General features: G+C 36.6%; 1 protein-coding gene and 1 long non-coding RNA gene across 6 annotated transcripts in view; one reads left to right on the plus strand and one right to left on the minus strand.

Moving 5' to 3' along the window:
- The window catches only part of PCSK5 (proprotein convertase subtilisin/kexin type 5), a 483,293-nt gene that overhangs the window by 232,081 nt on the left and 229,682 nt on the right, over positions 1-21,530 (plus strand). For all 5 annotated transcript variants that reach the window (XM_017892732.1, XM_017892728.1, XM_017892730.1 and 2 more), the window contains exon 10: positions 18,041-18,144. In XM_017892732.1, the coding sequence (XP_017748221.1) occupies positions 18,041-18,144 (104 nt within the window). The remainder of the gene's footprint in view (positions 1-18,040; positions 18,145-21,530) is intronic.
- On the minus strand, positions 1,622-21,227 carry LOC108542651 (uncharacterized). Its single transcript, XR_001889328.1, has 3 exons — positions 21,036-21,227; positions 19,465-19,642; positions 1,622-1,744 (listed from the first exon to the last, which is right to left on the minus strand). It is a non-coding gene; the product is annotated as an uncharacterized LOC108542651 (long non-coding RNA).

A 21,530-nucleotide genomic window follows, 5' to 3' on the forward strand; every position in this document is an offset into this window, starting at 1 on the left:
CGTGTGACTAAGATGAAGTAAAAGTTTATGTTGTTTGCATATCACAGAAAAAGCAGTAAGTCTGTGACGCCTGGTTGTATCATTCCTATCAGTAAAGATTATAGTACATCAGACAGTGATATCCTGTTTGTGACCCAAAAGATTCTTCTTGCCATTGGTCCCCCTTGAGTGTGGAGATGTTGCATAGTGCAAAAAGATAAAATTAAGAGAGAAAACAGTGGAAAAAACAGCAGTCAACCTTCATTGAATGCTGGCTTTATGCCAAATACTGAGCTGAGTGTTACACTGGTAATCTCATTTTATCCTCAAAGCAGTGCTCTAAGGTAGGCATTATCAACATATCTCCTATGTGGAAAATGAGGGTTAGGAATTCACACAGGTGATAGGTGTGGTAGGTGGATTCAAGGTAATGTGACACCAGAATCCGCCATTCTACCACATCACCTTTCTGTGTTAAGTACTGTAACGGGACATGGTTAATTACAAATGGACACTATAAACTGTAAAGTGAATGAATGAGTAAATGGAGAGAAGGAACTTTCCCTACAGCTATTCAAAAGTATGGATAGGTATCTATTCCGGTATCTGTAGTTAGTGAGATATTGTTTAAACTCTAAATCTTGATTGATTCATTCAGGAAATATTTATTGAGTCATGCTTGTTATCATAATTTCTTTATTTTGAAACAAACTTTTTTTTCACATTTCTGAACCTGTAATACGTCTTACAAGTCATAGTTGCAATGTTTAGCTAGTTCGGTATGTGCCTGGCACTGTGCTAAGAACTAGAATACATCTATGAACAAAACATGCATGGTCCTCTCCAGAGCTGCCAGGAACAGTCAAGTAAGTTGAGCACAAATGTGTGTGAGCCCTTGAATTTGGCTCCAACAGAGCCTACATTTCAGTCAAGGGAGGTAGAGAATAAAGATAATTATATCTGGCGTGAAGGAAAAAATAGAAGAAAACATTATATTGTGCTAGTGGGATTGATGGTAGGGTGAAGAGTAGGAAAGGATGAATAACGGCAAATTCGGAAAAGAAGTGGCAAGGTCATCAAGGAGATGACAGCATTTTTGCTGCAACTGGAGTCATAAAAGTGATTCAACTTACAGTTGGTTTTGTGAGTTTTAACTGAGTTATTGCTTTCTGGCAACGTTAAGCACATCTTACCTTTTTCATCTAATAGAGCTTGCAGTCACAACCAAGCCTTAATAGAAGGCCAAATGATAAAGAGGAATACCTGAATGATCCATAATTTTTATATTCCTATAACAAATTTAGAAAACTGCCTGTATATGATTGAAAACAGGTTGACAACTGGCATCACTTCACAGATGAAAATTGTTCATCTAGTCAGCAAGAATGCAGTTACATAGTCTTCAGTGAGCACTCGAATTTATTTGAAAATCTTGGTACACAACCGGGGAATGTTGGTGCGAAGGAAGAGAATTCTAGTGAGATTTAAAATAGGGAGGTGAGGGTCTCTCAAGGGCTCTCAGCAGAGTCTGCTTGTTATTTAGCTATTGGAAACCTTTAAAACAACTTGAAAGAATGTTGCAGCGAGCTTCCTGGAGAGAGTGTGATACAGGAGTGATCGTATTCGTCATGCTGAATTTTTGTTCGTTGCTCTGAATTTAGGTGCCATTGGAATTGACATTTGATAGCCTCATTTTCCATAGCAGATGTATTCAATTGTATAATTTTCAGTGTACTAAAACTCTCAAGCGTTTGGGATCCCATACCTGGAATATAAAGCAATTGTTGTCAGTTTGTCTGAAGAATCATAACATTGGAAGATTGCCCAGAAACCATCTGGTCTGTAAGATGCTATTCAGTGAGAGCTCAGGGGTCACCAGGCAAAGGTGAATAACAACAGCAATGTAGGTTATTTTTAAAACAAAGGTGTATTTTTTAATTTTAAAAAAGGAATTTTTAAAGTGACTCATTCTGATTATATATACTATTTTCGCATAACATTTTCCTACTTGTAGGAAATGATGCTATCCTTACTTAGCAATGAAAGTGATGAGTCTCACGTTGATTCCCAAGTTGAAAAACAATGTTCCAGTCTTTGAAATACAAAAGATTGAGAGCCTTTTTCATCAAAGTGGTGCTTGCAAGCATTCTACTAATTTCATTTGCCACTAATATCTTAGAAGCAAATAAATATTTATTTAATACTGATAGATTCCAGGAAGAGCAATCCCATGATGATGATAATATATTATTAGCAATAGAACCATTTTTAATATTTAGGTATTTATTTATATAATATATTATTTTGATGATAATATAATCTTCAAATTAATTAATATAAGTATTATCAAAATACATTTTATAAAATATATATATAAATCATGCAGAATGTAAATCAAATATCTCCCTACACAGCCAACTTTAAGCATGTTTTAAGCTTTTAGTGTAACTCCTAATGCTATGATGCTAGTTCCAAATATTCTTAATATATGCATCATGTTTACTATAAAAATACTGCATACTTTGTCTTCAGTCTGCATTTTGCCTTCCTTTCAGATCATGTTGTTTGTTTTGTTATTCCCCTCCCATTTGTTTTTTTAAACCAACCTTTTTTTAACCAAACAATGTTTTTCTAACCTGCAGTCAAGCAAGATTAGATTAAAGAAGGTTTCAGGTTTTTGTAGGTGCTGTCTCCATTCAGTTCTTGGAAATGAGATGCTGAGACATTTTTGAATTGTAAGGACTGGTATTCAAATTGAATTTGAAAAGTGTATTTCAAAGTCACTCGAAAAGATAATAATGCTTTGAATCCTCTACTAATCACCTAATACTCTTTCATGTTCGTATTTGTCTTACCTGCATATACCCAACATATTACCTTTTGGCCATAGTTATAGCAAGTAATTTTTTAATTTTTCACTTGCTTTTAGGTATTGTTTATATTGTTTTGAAATAGGGAATTTTTAAATGTATTTTAAAAGTATTATTTAGTCAAATACATGTGTTCTTTATGAAATCTTCAATTAGATAGGCATACCTGATCTTTTTGTACCTCCTAGAGAATTTTACGTATGCTGATGAAGCTATGTATGTTTCACCCTAAATGAGTCCAGATTTACATGTGGCAAGGAATTTCCTGTACCTTCGGGGAATTCATGGACCCCAGATTAAAAAGCCTCAGGCTAGGAAGTTCTTTCCTATTTCAAAGTTTATTAATGAGTGACATTTTAACGTAGTGTTTTCTTTATTTTTTGAGTTTTAATTTTAATATTTTGTAAGTACATAGTATGTGTATATATTTAGGGGGTACATGAGGTGCTTTGATACAGGCATGAAATGTGCAATGATCACATCATGGAGAATGGGATATCCGTGACACAAGCATTTATCCTTTAAGTTAGAAACAATCCAATCACTCTTTTAGTTATTTTTAAATGTACAATTAAGTTATCATTGACTACAGTCACCCTGTTGTGCCATCATTTAGTAGGTCTTATTCATTTTTTCTAACTATTATTTTTGACCACCCCTAACCTTTCCTACCTCCCCCCAGCACTCCCCATCACCACCCTTCTCAGCCTCTGGTAACCATTCTTCTACTTTCTATATCCGTAAGTTCACTGGTTTTAATTTTTAGATACCACAAATCAGTGACAATATGTGATGCTGCTTTCTTGTTTTATTTGTCATCATTAAAGTTTAACCAACTAGAGTTTATTTTGTTGTCCAGTATGAGGATCTAAATTGAGTTTTTATAGGGATCCTATTTGTCCAATGTCATTTGTTAAGTAATCTATCTCCTCCAAAAGCAGTTTGTTTTGTATTCTTTTACGTTGTTGCATATATGAAGATCTCCTTTAGTATTTTCTGTTCTATCATTCTACCAAATCTTCAAACATTACAGAATCACTTCATATCTTAAACATTTTCTTAAACATTCTTATTCATTCATTTTCCCAGATAAAATTTAGAACCAGTCTTTTGAGTTCCAAAAACAATCCCAGTGGCAATTTATAACAATTGTGTAAATCTTGGCTGCTTTACAAGTATTCCCAATCAAGAAAATCGTTATACATTGTTTAGATCTTCTTTTTATTGGCATATTAATGTATCAGACTTGTCCTTAGTTTCATAGGTTTTCCGGCGTATTTTTTGGAATAGCAAATATTTGTTTGTTTTGCTATTGCTATTATTTCTTTAACTGATTATTACTTATCTGTAACAGAGGCATTATTTTGTATGTTTTCTTATCTCTAGGTCCTTTAACTCACATTATATCTTGTTTGTTTTTTTTAGAATATATTCATAGCATCTGATGATAGTAATACTTGTCTGTGTTTTAAGAATTTTTCATATTTGTTCTTATTGGATAGTGGTACAGATTAGTCATTATAAGTTGAGATTTTGGAGTCAAGCTAACTTCAGTTCCAATCCTGCCTCTACTATTATTTCCTGGATAGACTTGAGCAAGTGGAAGTCGTATTTCTTAACCTTGTTTAGTTGCAGTTTTTTCATCTGAAATTTGGGTCAATAACTCAGAATCACAGGATTGTTGCTAGCAAAAAATGAACTTAGGTATATGGAAAGTACTAAAAATAAGGAAGCTGATATCATCACAATATTACTTCGATTGCATTAACCCTTCAAAAAATGGTAAATATTATGAGATAGTAAGCATTCACATTTAGATCCTGATTTTCTATTGATTCCTTTTTTTTTTTTTTACCTTCTATTTCACTTTTTGTCAATGTTTGTGTTTCTTTTAGATGTTCTTCATAATGCCTATGCAGCATTTTTGGTTTTATATTATCATTAGGAATGAGATTTGGGTGTTTCCGTATCTGTTGAGATGAATATATAGTTTCTCATACTAGATTTGTTGATATGATTTATTAGAATAATACATTGTTAATATTATTCCCTGCTTATATTTATGAATCAGATTTAGTTATTTAATATGCTATTGGTTTAATTTTAGCATATTTTATGTCTTTGAGTTTATTTTTCTGAGATTTTCTTTTACTACATAATGTATGTGTATATATGTGTGTTCTATGCTATTATTACGGCAACTAGCTAACATTAGTTGTGTACCTACGGCAGATAAATAGCATTTTCTAAAGTATATTTTTGGTATATTTCATGTAATTCTTATCTATAAGGTAACACGGATAGTAAACGGAGAGTCAAGCTTTTAACTCACGTTTTTTTAAACCCATGTTGGTTTGACCTTGAAACTGGCCTCTGTCTCTGCAAGTTTTTGGTATCAGATGATGTTAAATTCACAAAATAAATTATGGAATTTTGCAATTTGTATTTTCTCTCCAGAGACCCTTGGGATCAGAGTTCTTGCATGTTTGAAGGAAACCATCTGGCCTCAAAGCCATTTTTAGAAGTAACCCCAGTATTTTCTAATACTATAAACATCTCTTGTATTGGTTTTTATGACTGCCTTAATATTTAGAATTTATTAGTGTTTTCTTCTTATTTTCTCGATTAGTTTTTTTGTTACTGTTTTTCAAAGGTCCAGTTTTGAGATTTCTTTATCAGTAATTTTTTTTCCATTTTCTTTCTTTCTTTTACACTTTCTTTCCTGTTTTCCTCTTCATTCTTTTATGAATCTTATTGGCTGAATCATTGTTCATTTATTTTCCTTTTATATTAATAAAACTTTTAAAGATGTGAATTTATCTCTGAACACACTTTTGAGAGACTGTCATTCTCTAATGATATTTTCACTTCCTGTTTGATAGAATGACAATTGAGTAAAGTACTGTTAAGTGTTAAACAAACTTTGTCACTATTGAGATTTGACCTTTTTTTCACTACATTGTGGTCAGATAATAGGGTTAGATGATAACAACACCAGTGTTTTGTGAGGTATTGTTTTCGCTTAGGGCAATTGGTGAAATTTCCTTTTGGCCCAATGTAACTTCAACTTTTCATTACAAGCTCTTAAGTTGATCTGTGAAGTCTTAAAAAAAAATGACTCTTGGTTGGGTGCGGTGGCTCACGCCTGTAATCCCAGCACTTTGGGAGGCCGAGGCGGGGGGATCACAGGGTCAGGAGATCAAGACCATCCTGGCTAAGAGTGAAACCCCGTCTCTACTAAAAATACAAAACAACTAGCCGGGCATGGTGGCGAGCGCCTGTAGTCCCAGATCCTCGGGAGGTTGAGGCAGGAGAATGGCGTGAACCCAGGAGGTGGAGCTCGCAGTGAGCCGAGATCGCTCCAGTGCACTCCAGCCTGGGCGACAGAGCCAGACTCTGTCCCAAAAAAAAGAAAGACTCTTTATAGGACATATATTTCAATATTATTAAATTTTATCTATAAAGTAAACAAATCCTGTATGTTTTTCTCCTGACATAAATGGATTAAATTTATCTGAACATTACTGTGCTTCCATCAGTTACTTATTTTTTCTCTTTTTTTTTTTTTTTCTTTTTATTGAAACAAAGTTTTGCTCTCATTGCTTAGGCTGGAGTGTAGTGGTGCGATCTCGGCTCACTACAACCTCCAATCTTCACCTCCCAGATTCAGGCTTTTCTCCTGCCTCAGCCTCCCGAGTCACTGGGATTACAGGCGCCCGCCACTATGCCTGGCTATTTTTATTATTATTATTATTTTTAGTAGAGATAGGGTTTCATCATGTTGGCCAGGCTGTTTTCAAACTCCTGACCTCAAGTGACCCTCCCACTACGAAGGCCTCTCAAAGTGCTGGGATTACAGGCATGAGCCACTGCGCCCCGCCTACTTCTTTTTTCTTAAAGTCTTTGATTCATCCATTTTGATGTGCAAATATCATGCTGTTACATCTTTTACTTTGTCTTTCAAGTAAATTCAACTTTTTGTCCTTTTAAGTGTTTTTTATCTAAAATGTTACATTGTTTGCAATGAATTCTCCCATTCGTGAATCTTTGTATGTGTTTTGTGCAGGGGACAAAATCTATGTCTATTGTTTAATTTTTAGTTTTCATGTTTTATACATAGTTGTAAATAAAGCCATATTTTGAAATCAGTGTGTTTTGTAATAGAAGAGATACCACCTTTGACTCCTTGCTATATAAACATGGCTTACATTTACCGCCCTTCTACTTACTTCCCTATCTTTAATACCATAATTTGGATTTTTGCCAAAGACCATTTTTGTTAATTTATTTCTTAGTATTTTTTATTCCCAGAAGAATTCTTTTAAAACAATTATTAAGTCTCAATTCTGTTCAGTTTATTTTGGAGTCATTATTAGGTCTTTTCTAATAACAACTATATATTCTACAGTTTTAAATTTTGAGTTATTCATAAATCGAAATAAATCTTAAATTATTTACTTATTTTATTTTGATCTTCAGAGTCTGTATTTGTCGACGGGCAACTTAGTCAGTTTTCTCAATCCTGCGAATGTGTCTTCTGTATTCACTCATGAAGGACGACAAGGCTAGTGTAAAATTCTTGGGTTTATTTCTTTTAAATTACTTTAACTGTTCTATTATTATCTTTTAAAATTAGCTTTGCAGAGAAAATCTTAAACTAGGAGTCCTGTTTTGCTTAGTTTTAGGATTTTGTTTTTCATTTGTATTGTAATGAAAACGTATATATTTTAGGACTAGTCTAGGGGATGCAACTCTTTTCATTAATATATCCTGGAAAACATTAAGTATTTTTAGCCCACCTTGAACATTTTTAATCAAATGTGACTTTGATTAGTGGCGAAGATCACCACAGAGCTTCAGAGCCTGCGTCCTGAAGTATGAAACCTTCCTTCCAATTCCTGTTCTGCTTCCTACTAGTTACACGGCTTTGAGAAAGAAAGTTAACCTTTCTAGGCCTTAGTTTCCTTATCTGTAAAAGGGGAATAACAATGCTGTTTATCTCATGGGGTTGTGTGTTCATTAAGTGAAGTTATATACCTAAAGCACCCAGTAGAGCATCTGGTAAATAGGAAAGACTCAGTAATTGTTAGTCCTGAGAGCAAGGTATAGCTAATATTCTGAAGCCAGATTTGTTTCCTCTCCCCCAAATCCATCATCTTGTCTTCCTTGTCATCTCTTTCCTTAAAAAATATGCAAGAAGTGGCTGGGTGCAGTGGCTCATGCCTGTAATCCTGGCACTTTGGAAGACCGAGGCAGGCGGATCACGAGGTCAGGAGATCGCTGTCATACCAGCCAACATGGTGAAACCCCGTCAAAATACAAAAAATTAGCCGGGCATGGTGGCGTGGGCCTGTAGACCCAGCTACTTGGGAGGCTGAGGCAGGGGAATCGCTTGAACCAGGGAGGTGGAGGTTGCCGTGAGCCGAGATTCGTGCTGCTGCACTCCATCCTGGTGGCAGAGCAAGACTCCATCTTTAAAAAAAAAAAAAAAAAAAAAAGCAAGAAGTCCTCAGATTTGTATTCCACATCATTAACTCAGCTTTCCATGATATCAATTCCACCTATCCATGTCAATTTACTCTTTCCTATGCATCCTTTGCTTTTGCTAATACAACTTCATACTCCTCATAATCTTCCTTACTCTCACTCAGTTTGCTTTATTACTTGGTTGATTCCTTTTCCCTACACTGTGTTTTCCATCAGCTCCATATTATTGTTATTCTTCTAGTCTGGACTCTTCTCTTTTTTCTCACCACTTCGTTTTCCTTTCCCTGTACTCTTCTCTTACATTTCTTTTTCCTTCTTTTCTTTTTCCTTTCTTTGTTTCCATTCTTTCCTTTTACAAAAAAAAATTATTCATTCTCAATTTAAAAAAAAAACTGCTACAGAAAGGCTGTGGCTCTGTCCTTGCTCTGCTTAGCCTCCAAGCACAGACCTACTCAAATCTGCCATTGAAGGATGGGATGAGGAGCAAATCTCCCTGTCCAATTCTGAGATTCTAGCAGAGATCCCTCTGAAGTGAGAGGATCATTTCCTACCCCTTCTGACAAAACTAGAGGCTGAACGGCCAGTCCCTACAAGCACCATTAACCTGACTCTTTCCATCATGCCCCCCTTTAGTCTGAGACAGTGCAGGTGGCGAGGGTCAGAGCTGAGGCTCTAAAATCAGGCTGCCTGGGCCAGTCTCAACTGTGGCTAATTGTATGACTTTGAGGAAGATCATTAAACTTCCTCTGCTTTGATGTTTTTATTTTGTAAGTGAAAGTAATAACAGTATTTGTCTCACAGGACTGTCATGAAGAATAGATGAAATAATGAATGTAGAATTCTCTTGATAGTGTGTGTGCCTGGCCCACAGTAAGCCTTCAATACATGCCGTCTACTACGCCATACTTTTGGAGATACATCTTTTAGGAAATGTCTTCAGTAGTAAGAAAGAGGGTTGAAAAAGAAAAAGTCCACGAGTTAGCAGTCAAGATGTTGACTCAAGGCTACCAAGCTCAAACTATCAAGGCCAAGGTCTATGTGGGGTTTTTTGTTATTCTTTTCTGAATGGTTGCTGCAGCTCCAATCATCATATCAACATTCCAAATAAAAGGAGAAAGGAAAAAATGATGCAGGACTAGCAATCCTTATAGCAGGAAAGCAAAGCTTTCTCAGAAATGCCCGGTAGACTTTTGCTTTATTAGTCAGAACTCTGTCTCCTGGGTACCCTTCACTATCAGGGATTCTGGAAAGATACCATTTTGGCATCCCAAGATATATAATAGAGGGAGACAATGAAAAGAAAGTTAAAATTATTTTCCTCATAGTCACATTAGCTCATAAGGTTTTTTGAAATGCTTCCAAAATTTCTGAAATAGATTTCTGTTAGTCTTTGTTGATCTTTTCCTGTGCGTGTGTGTGTGTGTGTGTGTGTGTGTGTGTGTGTGTGGTATGTAATTTTTAAAATATTTTTTGTTCCTATCAATGATGTCTAATAATTAGAAAGACTGCTAGGAAATGATACACTAAACCGGGAGTTTCTAAGATAGGCATAATAATTCAGCCATTAAAAAATGAAATAGGCTGTGTGCAGTGGCTCACACCTATAATCCCAGCACTTTGGGAGGCTGAGGCAGGCGGATCACCTGACGTCGGGAGTTCGAGACCAGCTTGACCAATGTGGAGAGACCCCGTCTCTACTAAAAATACAAAATTAGCCAGTCATGGTGGCACATGCCTGTTAATCCCAGCTACTCAGGAGGCTGCGGCAGGAGAATTGCTTAAAACCAGAAGGCAGAGGTTGCGGTGAGCTGAGATCATGCCATTGTACTCCAGTCTAGGCAATAAGAGCAAAACTCCGTCTCAAAACAAACAAACAAAAAAAGAAATCATGTGTTTTGTAGCAATATGGATGGACTAGAGACTGTTATCTTAAGTGAAACAAGTTAGACACAGAGAGACAAAATACTGCATGTTCGCACTTAAAAGTGAGAGCTAAATAATGTATGCATATGGATGTTGAGTATGGGATGATGGACAATGGAGAATGAGAAGTGGGAGGTGGTGGGAGGGGGTTAGATGATGAGAGATTACCTAAGGGGTACAGCATACATTGTTTGGGTGATCGATTCCCTAAAAGCCTTGATTTCATGACTATGTAATATGTGCATGTAACAAAATTACACTTGTACCCCGTAAGTGTATACAAATTTTTTTAAATAGGCATAATAATATTTACTTCAAATTCTAGAAGCCAAAATTCTTATTTTCATTAAAGTTGACAGTGAAAGCTGATCATTGAAAAGCCTCATTTTGAAATATACTTCAATAAACATCAAGAGAAGCATCATTTTAGTTCTTTTACTTAACAGGAAAAAATGGGAGAAAAAGGCTATAAAGTAATTTAGAATCATAATAATAATGGCAGTGCAACCAATGATTTCTGTTGCCTCTCCAAGGGTTTAACTACTGGCTTTTGAGGTGAAAACTCTGCAAATCTCTGAACTATGTAGAACAGTATCAAAAGCACTTCAGTCTGGCAATTTGGCTAGGCAAATAAGTATACTTGTCCTCATTCTAACATTTGATATTCTAAAGCACTCTCATATCAAACCAAAGAACATCTCACAATCCTCCACAATTACATCAATGGCTAACTATTAAGAGAGAAGATTTCCCACACATAGAGTGGATTTATTAACAGTCCTAGTGGATCCAAAAAGTTCATTCCCCAGCCAATTTAATTGCCACCTACACTATAGGCTTGTGAAAACCAGATCTTTTTGACAGATCTTAGTAGCATTGTTGTTTCACTAAGCAGAAATATACTAAGGTGTTAAAAATGCTGTTTTGTTCATCTGTTAGTGAAAGCAAAAAACATATTGCTAAAGTTTAGGAACATTGCAGAAAACTTAGCCTAATTATATACAGATTCATCAAATGCTGGTGTAAATTCAGCAAAAGTAGTCCTTCTGAGTTATAATGGTACAGTAGGTTCTTAATCTCAGTAAATCATCATGGCGCTTGTCTTTGGTAGCCTATCATATGCCAAGCTCTTTATTTCCATTACCTCAAATTCTTGCAACAATCTTGTGGAGTCAGCGCTATTTTCTCCACATTGCGGCTGAGGAAACAGAGACCTCGAGAGGTTCAGTAAATTGCCCGGTGTTACAGAACTATCAGGTAGGAGGTCATGATTCACCCTAGGTCTCCCTGACTGTGATGTGTAATTTCCACCATTCTCATGTGATTAGAGGCTGTAGAACGCAAAACAACATTTTTTTTTTATTATTTTGAATGAGAAATAGAAATGAGGGGGGTAACCATGTCTTCCTGCAGGACTTAGTCTGTGAGCCTAGAACTGCATAATTTATCATGCTAAGTCGTGGGACAGCCCACAGAATGAGCAGAAAAGGGAGAGTGAGCAAGAGTTTCTCACAGGTTGAGGGGGATACGTTTAGGAACACTGACATTGTCACATGTTGCCTACTCTGAAGAGTTTTCAAGCTTGGGGTAAAAACAAAGAGCAGAACTAGATTCTGGGTTATGGGTTTGAATAAAAAGAGGCCTTAAGGATTATATTCAGGGCACAATTGTTGGAGGGAGTTAAGTGTAAAGGGAGACCTGGTGGAAAGCTTCATAATTGCGATTTGATTTCAATGCTTGTGATCTCAAATGACTGACCCTTCCTCAAGTTCTATTTTCTAAGAGCTTATGTAGCAAAGTATTTCAAGGAAATGATTATTGAGCTTGCAAACAACATATTATATTTTCATAGGGCCTGCATAAAACATAATTTTTGTCTTTTAGATGCAAGAAGTATTTGCAGTGATGAGCCAGGATTTCTAAGGAAAAGAAGCTACTTCAGCTTCAATGACAAGATTTTTCTTTATAAATTAGGGGCTATCTTTTCTTAAGTGTGTTCAGAATCCAAATTTACCTTTGGTTTAGAGTAAATCCAGGGGATTCGAATATTTTCACAATAAAACTTTGCATGGTCCTGAACCAATTTTTTCTTTTCTTTCATTTTTTCCACTTTGGTTCAGGTGTGGAGGAATCATAAGTGGGTATTTGGGTAATACCAATACAACTCACATTTCTAAATCTTGAGGCATTATTAGCTGTATTTTCCAATACTGCAAACCAATTTTAGGCCTGAAACTTTTGAATTATTGTAGAATACAAAACAAAACAAAGCAAAACAAATGCACCCCCAGTGGTGGATACTCCTGCTCGCAGTGGGACTGACAATCTGATGATCCTTTCGGGCTCTTCATTACCTAACAAAAGAAGATTGTTTTTCTTTGTAGGAAGGTCGGTATTTTATTCTTGAATTACCACTTTCATACACTAGCTGCAATCAGAGTAATGTTTTTACCGATCTCAGCAGGCTTTAAATACTTTCTGCCTCATCTTTGTGTCTCCAGCTCACAGATTCATTGTGAAATGAATCTGTTCCCATAACTGCCGATTTCTTTTAACATCAGTACAGTGACATTAATTTTCTGTTTCTATATCTATTTTACATAATCTTACAAAAGTGTTTTTATTTTGCATTGAAGGAGACTACTTTCATCTTGGATTGGTTTTGAACATTTAGGAAGTTGGATATTTGTGATGCAGTTTTCCCATTGATCTGGGCCTCATCATTTCATTAGACAGAATCACTCTTGTATTTTAGGATTGCTCTTTTAGGAAACAGTTTCATTATCTGGACTAGCTGTTGCTCCTCTTATTGATAAATTCTCTTTCTGTAATAAGATATGTATCTGTTGTCTTTTTTATCAGCTGCCCCTAAATGACAATGAGGATGTATTTGGGTGGTGGGTTGAGCGGGAGGTTGGTTATCTTTTCCTCCTTAATAAGTGCAGGTGAGTCAGTCACCCAAGATTTCAAATTGGTCCTTATTTTTAAAGACCAGCAGATACAGATATATATATATTTTTTGAAACGGAGTCTCGCTCTGTCGCCCAGGCTGGAGTGCAGTGGCCGTATCTCAGCTCACTGCAAGCTCTGCCTCCCGGGTTTACGCCATTCTCCTGCCTCAGCCTCCCGAGTAGCTGGGACTACAGGCGCCCGCCACCTCGCCCGGCTAGTTTTTTGTATTTTTTAGTAAAGACGGGGTTTCATTGTGTTAGCCAGGATGATCTTGATCTCCTGACCTCGTGATCCGCCCGTCTCAGCTTAGCACTCACACATGAATTTCCCAGAATTATCTGGGAAAAACTTTTGGTGAAGCTTTTTTTTTTTCAGTTGAAGTACTGGCAGTTGCACTTAGCCCAACAAAAAGCACTACACAAAATGTCTCTCTTGGGAGATGTCCTGCTTCTTCTAAACGTTGTGTTGGGCCTGTGAAATACTCGGAACTACTCAGAGTGGAAATGTAATGCAAACACTGGGTAGTGATAGTGTCATTAATTATGCTGTTTTTGCAGCTGAAAACTAGAAAACTAGAAGTGTTTAAGGTGAGGTTCAGCTGAGGTTCATTGAACAGAGAAGGGTCACATAGCCTGGCTGTGAACCACATCCAAGTGTGGCCATGGCAGGCAAGATGACAAGTTCATAACAATAATGGTATGCAATAATATACTGATGTTATGACACACAGCATACATGTAAACTATTATAAAAATCATGTGATTTTTCTGGTGTGTTATTTTTCTGTTTACCTTTGAAAGAATGGGTAAAAGTTAGGCCTTTGGAACCTGCAGGACAAATTAAGACTCAGGAATCTTCTGAATGCTATGGTAAACAAAAATCAACAGAGTCGAGAAAGAATGTGTGTACAAAGTGTGTGTAACCATGAGGACGCGATGTGCCATACTTGGCTTTTTGATCCAGTTGTCAAAGAACTTCCTGACAGATAGATGTGTGTGTGTCTCTGCTTCACCTTTGTGTATCCATTAGGAAATAGTGTTATCTGGTGATTGATAGCATAAGTTATATAGCCAAGTCCAGCTGGCTTGAATTCTAGTTCTACTTACTACCTGTGTATTTGAGTTACTGTGTGTAACTCAAAGCCTCAGTTTTGTTGTCTGTGAAACAGGAATAAGAATGTTACCCACATCATATGATTTTCAATATCATGCAACAGTGATGCATTTGAGGGGTGTGTAGCATAACTACATGTGATTTATTATAGGGCGGTGGTCACGAGACTCAGGATTGGGAGATGTTCTTTTCTCCAGGTGGGTTAGACTTTTGATCTGTCAATAGTTGCTTGCTTCAAATCTCTTGTTGCACAAGTCTGTCTATTCTTGGAGATCAGAGAGGTCTCGGTTTTCAGAGGCCATTGGAGTTTGGGTCCAAGATACTTGGCAAAGAGGAATAGGTATTAGGGAGTCCTAAATTATGGTTGTGGACTTCTGAGTTCCCTGCAGAGAGCACTCAGCCTTCTCTCTCTGCATTTACTTTATAAATGGTTTACGAGATCTCTAATAGTTTGCCTTAGTCTTTACTTCTGCATCATCCTTGTGAGTATAAATACAAATGAAAAGTAAGATGTAGGCCAGGCGCGGTGGCTCAAGCCTGTAATCCCAGCACTTTGGGAGGCCAAGACGGGCAGATCACGAGGTCAGGAGATCGAGACCATCCTGGCGAACACAGTGAAACCCTGTCTCTACTAAAAAAAATACAAAAAAACTAGTCAGGCGAGGTGGCGGACGCCTGTAATCCCAGCTACTTGGGAGGCTGAGGCAGGATAATGACGTAAACCCAGGAGGCGTAGCTTGCAGTGAGCTGAGATCCGGCCACTGCACTCCAGCCTGGGCGACAGCAAGACTCCGTCTCAAAAAAAAAAAGAAAAGTAAGATGTGATTCAGACGTATCCATAAACAAGAGTCGTCTCTGGATTCTAGCAATAAATAAACCATAATGTCCAGCAAAATTAACCTATGGCTGTTTCTCGTGCTAATTATCTTCCCACAGATAGAAACACTACTGATTCCAGGTCCACTGGTTTTTCAATTTGTCTTCCTTACTTTATTTTGGTAAAATTCAGGAAATTTTCAAATTAGATCATTTCTGAAGTTGTGCATTACCAAATATCAGAGTAAAACCATCCAAACACGTTCTCTTTCCATGTGTAGTTCCAGTTTCCTGAAGCTAATTTCTTCCTTCTGATGACAAGCACTCCAAGAACTAGGTTTTGCTACTCAGCATGAGAACAAGTAACTCTTATTTCTTCAGTCTGAGTTTGAATGCAGGAGGCTTCCTGAATCTGCCAGAATACAGGTGCTTAAGGTATAAGATCAATATAAATGTTCCCTGTTCTATCACGAAAATTAAATGTTTAGTGCTAAGGTTAACTAGGGAAAACGTAGATCTCCCAATGATCAGAATTTCTTGCTTGATATATCTGAAGGAATCTTGCCCTGGTGACAGGTAACATGAGACACTGACTTCTTTTCTTATTTTCTCCTCCCTAAAGGAGAGTTAAGTTTAAGGAGTTAAAACGTGGAAGTTCTAACTATGTGTCAAATGTTATTTTACAATTACTAGGTTGATGTAGATATTTTCATCAAATCCAAGTGTACTCTTTGGTGTCTCACTGTTTACTCATGACAAAATAAAAACATATATGTTCATTTGGGAGGATTCTGCTTTACCATAAATAAGTGGCTAGAATGTCTTTCTGGACCAAGCTTTCTTGTCATTTTTGCCCTTCACCCTAATAACTAGGACATACCATCTTAGCAGAGCTAGAACATCTTATGTTGAGACTGGCATTCAAGATTATCCCTTGACTTGCTTTCTGATTTCCCTGACAGTAGTGCATTGAGTCTACTGAATGATCATGTGAATGAATTTAGTGTTAGTCAGCAAAGGGTCAAATCATGCAATTTGTTTTAGAAGCAAAACATCCTGCCCCCTGGATTCCACCAAACAGCCTCCCTCCCTTTCTTGAAAGTTTCTTGCTTTATCAGGTTCTGAAATTGATTCCTAACAAGTGCTGTAACCTAAGAAAACAAGAATAATTCTGTTTTCATCGTTCTCATATTTTTAAAGTTTATGTAGTTGGGATTTAATTTCCACAATAAAAGTTCTTTTGTTAATATAACTTTACCAAGTAGTCTAGATCCAGTCTTACCCACTTGGGAAACTTTTAAAATGGCAGGACTCAGTCTTCTTTTATTTTTAATCTGAGACCATAACAGAAAAAGTGTCAGAACACAATAGTACTTTTCTTTCCCCATTTCTTTCATATTCAAGCCACCAAATAAGATCTGTGGCTGCAAATTTTGGCAAAATGCTTTGCAATCTACCACTTCTTAATGGCTTATTATGCACCAGGCACAAGGTTAAGTACTTGGCATTATTTTAACTGATTCAATCAGTATAACGATATAAAGCAGATACTAGCATCCATGTTCTAAGTGGGTATACTAAGACTTTGAGAGGTTAATTTCACATAGATAGAAAATGAGGGAGTCAGAATCTGATGACTAGACCCCTTCTTACTAGAAGGGCCGCCGTGAACACCCTAAAAACATAGATGTGGTGAGTATGATGGGGGAAAAAATGTAGTATAAAGTGAAGAAACATACAGCCCCTATCATGAAAAATTAGGCACAATTAAGATACTAAGTTCTCCCTCTGCCTGAAAGACCCCAATATCCATACACCTATAAAAGAGAGTACAAAAAGACTACCTCAAGGCCCATCACACCTCAAGGCAGGTAGTGAGTAATTTTCTCCTCTTCCCTTAATCTTCTCTCCCATCCTTTGCAAATATTACTGCTGAAGTGAAGGTGGCTGGTGAGAAATAAATAAAATGGCTGCACACGCTGCTTGAAAATTGTCATATTTCTTAGTTAAGGAAAAGATCAGCACACCTCAGAATTCAAGACTGAATCAAATAAGTATCCTGATTAGAATTGCATGCATGCCCTGAGTCAAATGCCTTCGAGTATATACATAGTCAATGAAAGGGAATAAAAGTCTGTGTGTATGCGCTTGGATTTGTTTTCTGTGTGATTACGATTAGCATTGCAGTTCTCCAATGAAAGTATCTCCTGCTCAGTAGTCTCTTTTGTGTTCTTCAGTGCTAGTAGTCATAAGAACTAGGTATCTAATAACACAGTATAACAACTACCCATTGCAAATTAAGAATACCCTTATAACTGTCTGTGCCTTGGAGCCCAGCTTTGGGTTCTGTACCATATTCTCTTCCTTAAAAATGCTGACAATTGGGATGCTGTTTCGTTGAGATTTTTCCATATCCCACATATGTATGCATAGAAGGTTCAACATTGCTGAGTTCTTTTGGTTAATTGCAACTCAGTTACCGAACTATTCAATGATTAAAGAAGAAATGTTCCAGAGGCCTTCTGTTTTGATTCTAGCTTACTGTAATCTTCTAATGATGCCAGCTTTTATACAAAGGACGACAGCACCATAGTGGGCAGCCATTTTGTTGAGGAAACTGGAAACGCTCACCCTTTTAAAAACCTAAGCTACCCTGACTACAGTCTTATTATTTCTTCAGTTTAAGGTTACATTTTCTGCCTCCCACAGACTAATGTCACTTCTCCATGTTGAGAACAAGAGCGACATTTGGCATTTGGTTATCCCAAACCCAAATCTCTGACCCTTTGTTTTTAGTACTTTGCCATTTTGATTTTGCTTTTTTAATTTGCTTGTGACTCTCTGCTTCCCCCATCTTTTTTTTTTTTTGGTACAATGATTCTTACCTTGTCTTTCCCCAGTCCGTTTCTGACCTGGAGAGACGTACAGCATGTTATTGTCAGGACTTCCCGTGCGGGACATTTGAACGCTAATGACTGGAAAACCAATGCTGCTGGTTTTAAGGGTGAGAACTTCTTTCATATTCTGTCACAGGCAAAATATTTTTATTTTTCCCCCATTTTAAACGGAGAGCAGGAAATAGAACCCCTCAAACAAAACTTTAAATTTTGTGCTGACACACAAAGAGCTTGATCTTTTAGTAAATAAAAGGCAGGTTGATTTTTTTAAGTTAAAACTACACAGATAAGTGAGATTTCTTTGGCTTCCCACATCATAGGTCAATTTTTTTTAAAAGATCAACCAACTCCCATGTATAGTCGACCTATGGGACCCCTGATTAGTTTACTATTTGCTGTCATTGAGTATCTAAGTGATATTTATAATAATGTATTTTAAAATTCCTCACCTTCTATAGGACTACTTCCACTTCAATAATAACTGATATATATTGTTCACTTTAGTGTAGCACTGTTAGTTGCTAAGGCCACGCATTCTACAAATTTTGCTTTTGTTTGTTTTAAATTTTCCACAAAGAAAAACAGGTAATAATTCTAAGAAATGTTAATTTATATAAACTAAAAATTCTGATGAAGCTTTATAATGTCCAGTCCTTATGCAATTGTGCACAGTATGTAACAAATACTGAAGATTTTCCCATGGCTAATACGGATCATAGTTCCCAAAGTCTTGTTAACAGTAGCTATTCTATTTATTGTCATAGGTAATATATGTTATAATACAAATAAAATGGCCATATAAAACATATATCCTAAAGTTTAGTATATTTACTCAAGTTGTAAGTGACCTAAAAGTTTTAATTCATTAATCTAACTTATAACAAAGATTAATTTGTTTATATCTACAGACTTAAAACGTATTCCCAAATAATCTTAGTATCATCGTATATCTGTATGGATGAAATACAGTGATCTATAGCACAGGGCACATCTACTTAAAAACTGAAGTTCTGATGGTCAGACCATTGGTAACATGGTCCTGAGCAAGTCATTTAATTTTTAAGGGCCCTAATAATTTAAGCATTTTGGATGCTAAGTAATATTATCTACATATCATATCTTACATATGATCTTAATATATCCTTATATATGACCAATATATGCAAATATTTCTACCAGAATGTATATTTTTTAAATTACTTGTAAATAATTTATTATAGACTCATGCTGAAACAAAACCTATAAATATCCTAGATTACCAGTGCCACATTAAGAATTCTTTGATTAATATCTTCACAGAAGGCTTCACTCTATTTTTAGGAAAAGAATATATCCCTGCTTTGGAGTATTATCAAACACCTTTCCATGCATGTAAACTATATAATGCAGCAGTTTTCAATGAACGTTTAGTCTAGAATTGTAAATACCTGTTGGCATTGCATTCTCTGAAGCCCAAATCAGGAGATTTGATCCCAAAATTGTAATTGCATGGGCAACATCAAAATTATTAGAAATTTCAGTTGTTCCAAAAAACTTCAGTTGTTCCAGGATGTAATTTGCCATATGTATGTTTCGTTCTGATTAGCTTCCACATGCTCCCAATTCCTACAATATAAATCCATGAGGCTTCAGGGGAGAGAAGGAGCTGACACATAACCTTGGCTGATTGAAAGCTGGAATGAACTTCTTAGTACAAGGATCACAGACTAAGGACATTAACCTCCATGAAGCTGAGGAAACTTTAACCCAAATAAATGTCTTAGTTTTACTTATTACTTTTGGCAATTTAAAAGAGCAAATAGTTCTAACAAAAATGCAGCTCTTTTGAAAACCTCTGTTGGTTTAGGAGAGGGGGAAACAGAGGATTTAGACTAAATCACCAGACCCAAACCTGAATTTGAAGAGGGTTGTGCACTGCTTCTGGCAAGGAGGATATGGTATTTTACTATTGCACGTGGCAATATTTAGTATAATATTTCACTCTTCTCTTAGATGGCTGCCAAGAGTAACAATTAAAGTTCACTTTTTCACAGATGAATTATTCTGAATGGGCTGGGCTCCCAGTGGGATTGTTTTGTAATTTTGTTGATGGCAAGTCCCATATTTCATCTAAACAGGATCATAATAAGATGACTTTTTAAAAAAAAAGAGTTATTCTCTACTCTAAACATTACCATCCCCTCCCTAGAGTCCCACAAATAAATGTGATTAAGGCAGAGGCTAGCAGGAGAAGCAACATGCTTTGGGGAAGTGGAGAATGCAGGTTACTAGGACTGCAGAAAGATGCTATGACTTTTTATGAAATAACATCTGAAGGAACAAAAAAGAGCTAAGGCTTAGAAAAGGTTCCTACAACAAGAGCTCAACAAGGGCTTGTATTTAAATTAGGTCAGCCAGCTTTTGCAGGTCTTGCTTAGCAGGAATCCATAGTCACATATTTCTCCTTAGACTGGGAAAACAGAAATTGCCTACAGAAATGTGTGGTCCTGGGTGCCCTTCTTTGTCCCACCCAACTCCGTCCTAACACTGAGTGAAATATATGCATGAAATGAATCTGAAAACTCCTGTTCTTCCTTGGGCTTACTTTTGTGTCCCAGTGTTGAGTAATTTATTAATAACTTGTTGGAAGAGTAGTTTAAAAAAAAATAGAACAATTTCACAAATTGCTCAATTGCGAGTAATAGGGACATCAATGTCCCCCATCAGAATTTCTTTCTCATCAAGTAAAGCAGAAGCCACTGAGAGTAGCAAACACCTCAGTTTTGGAGTTCAGACATCACTAGACTTCATAGTCTTTGTTATCACTGATAACTTCAGTAAAGCCAACACCCCAGTGAACAGTCTCTACCAAAACCCTACCAAATCCATTTTATCCAACCTCCTTACATTTCTTCAGACATACCCCATGTCCTACATCCTAGGCAGACAGCAGCACTAGATGATGTTTGAGCTAGACTTGTGTGCGGCCCACCTGAAGGCAGACTTGATCCGTTCTTACCCACATGTGTTATGGACTGGAACAGGGAAGCGTTTCTCATCCTGAGGCAGCTGCTGGCTTGGACAGATTCTCATTCAGGCTAGGAAGTTGGCCTTGAACAACTAAAGAATGTGGCTTTCTGATGACTCATCTCTGTTTCTCGGAGAGTGGGATTACCCTGGAGGTGCTCACTGATGAGCTAGGGACAGAGAACTTTCTTCTCCTTTTTCTGTGCCCTCCTTATAAAAGCAGTCTGTAAATGACCCTATCATGAGATGACCTCACAGAGAGGGAAGCCACATGTAAACATTCTTATGCTAATGGCACCTTAATTTTCAACAATTTTAATCAAACTAAGATTATTCTGCCCTGCTGCTTCTTAAATAATAATAATAATCTCTTATAGTATAATTAAAATAGCTTTTCCAATAGATTAGTTTTTCAGAATAAACATAATCCGATGAAAACATACCTATGGAAACTGACTAAACATTATTTTGCCTTGTTCATCTTGTG

This window comes from Rhinopithecus bieti, unplaced genomic scaffold, assembly GCF_001698545.2.
Source record: "Rhinopithecus bieti isolate Rb0 unplaced genomic scaffold, ASM169854v2 scaffold_19708, whole genome shotgun sequence".
In the NCBI taxonomy this organism is placed as follows: Eukaryota; Metazoa; Chordata; class Mammalia; order Primates; family Cercopithecidae; genus Rhinopithecus; species Rhinopithecus bieti.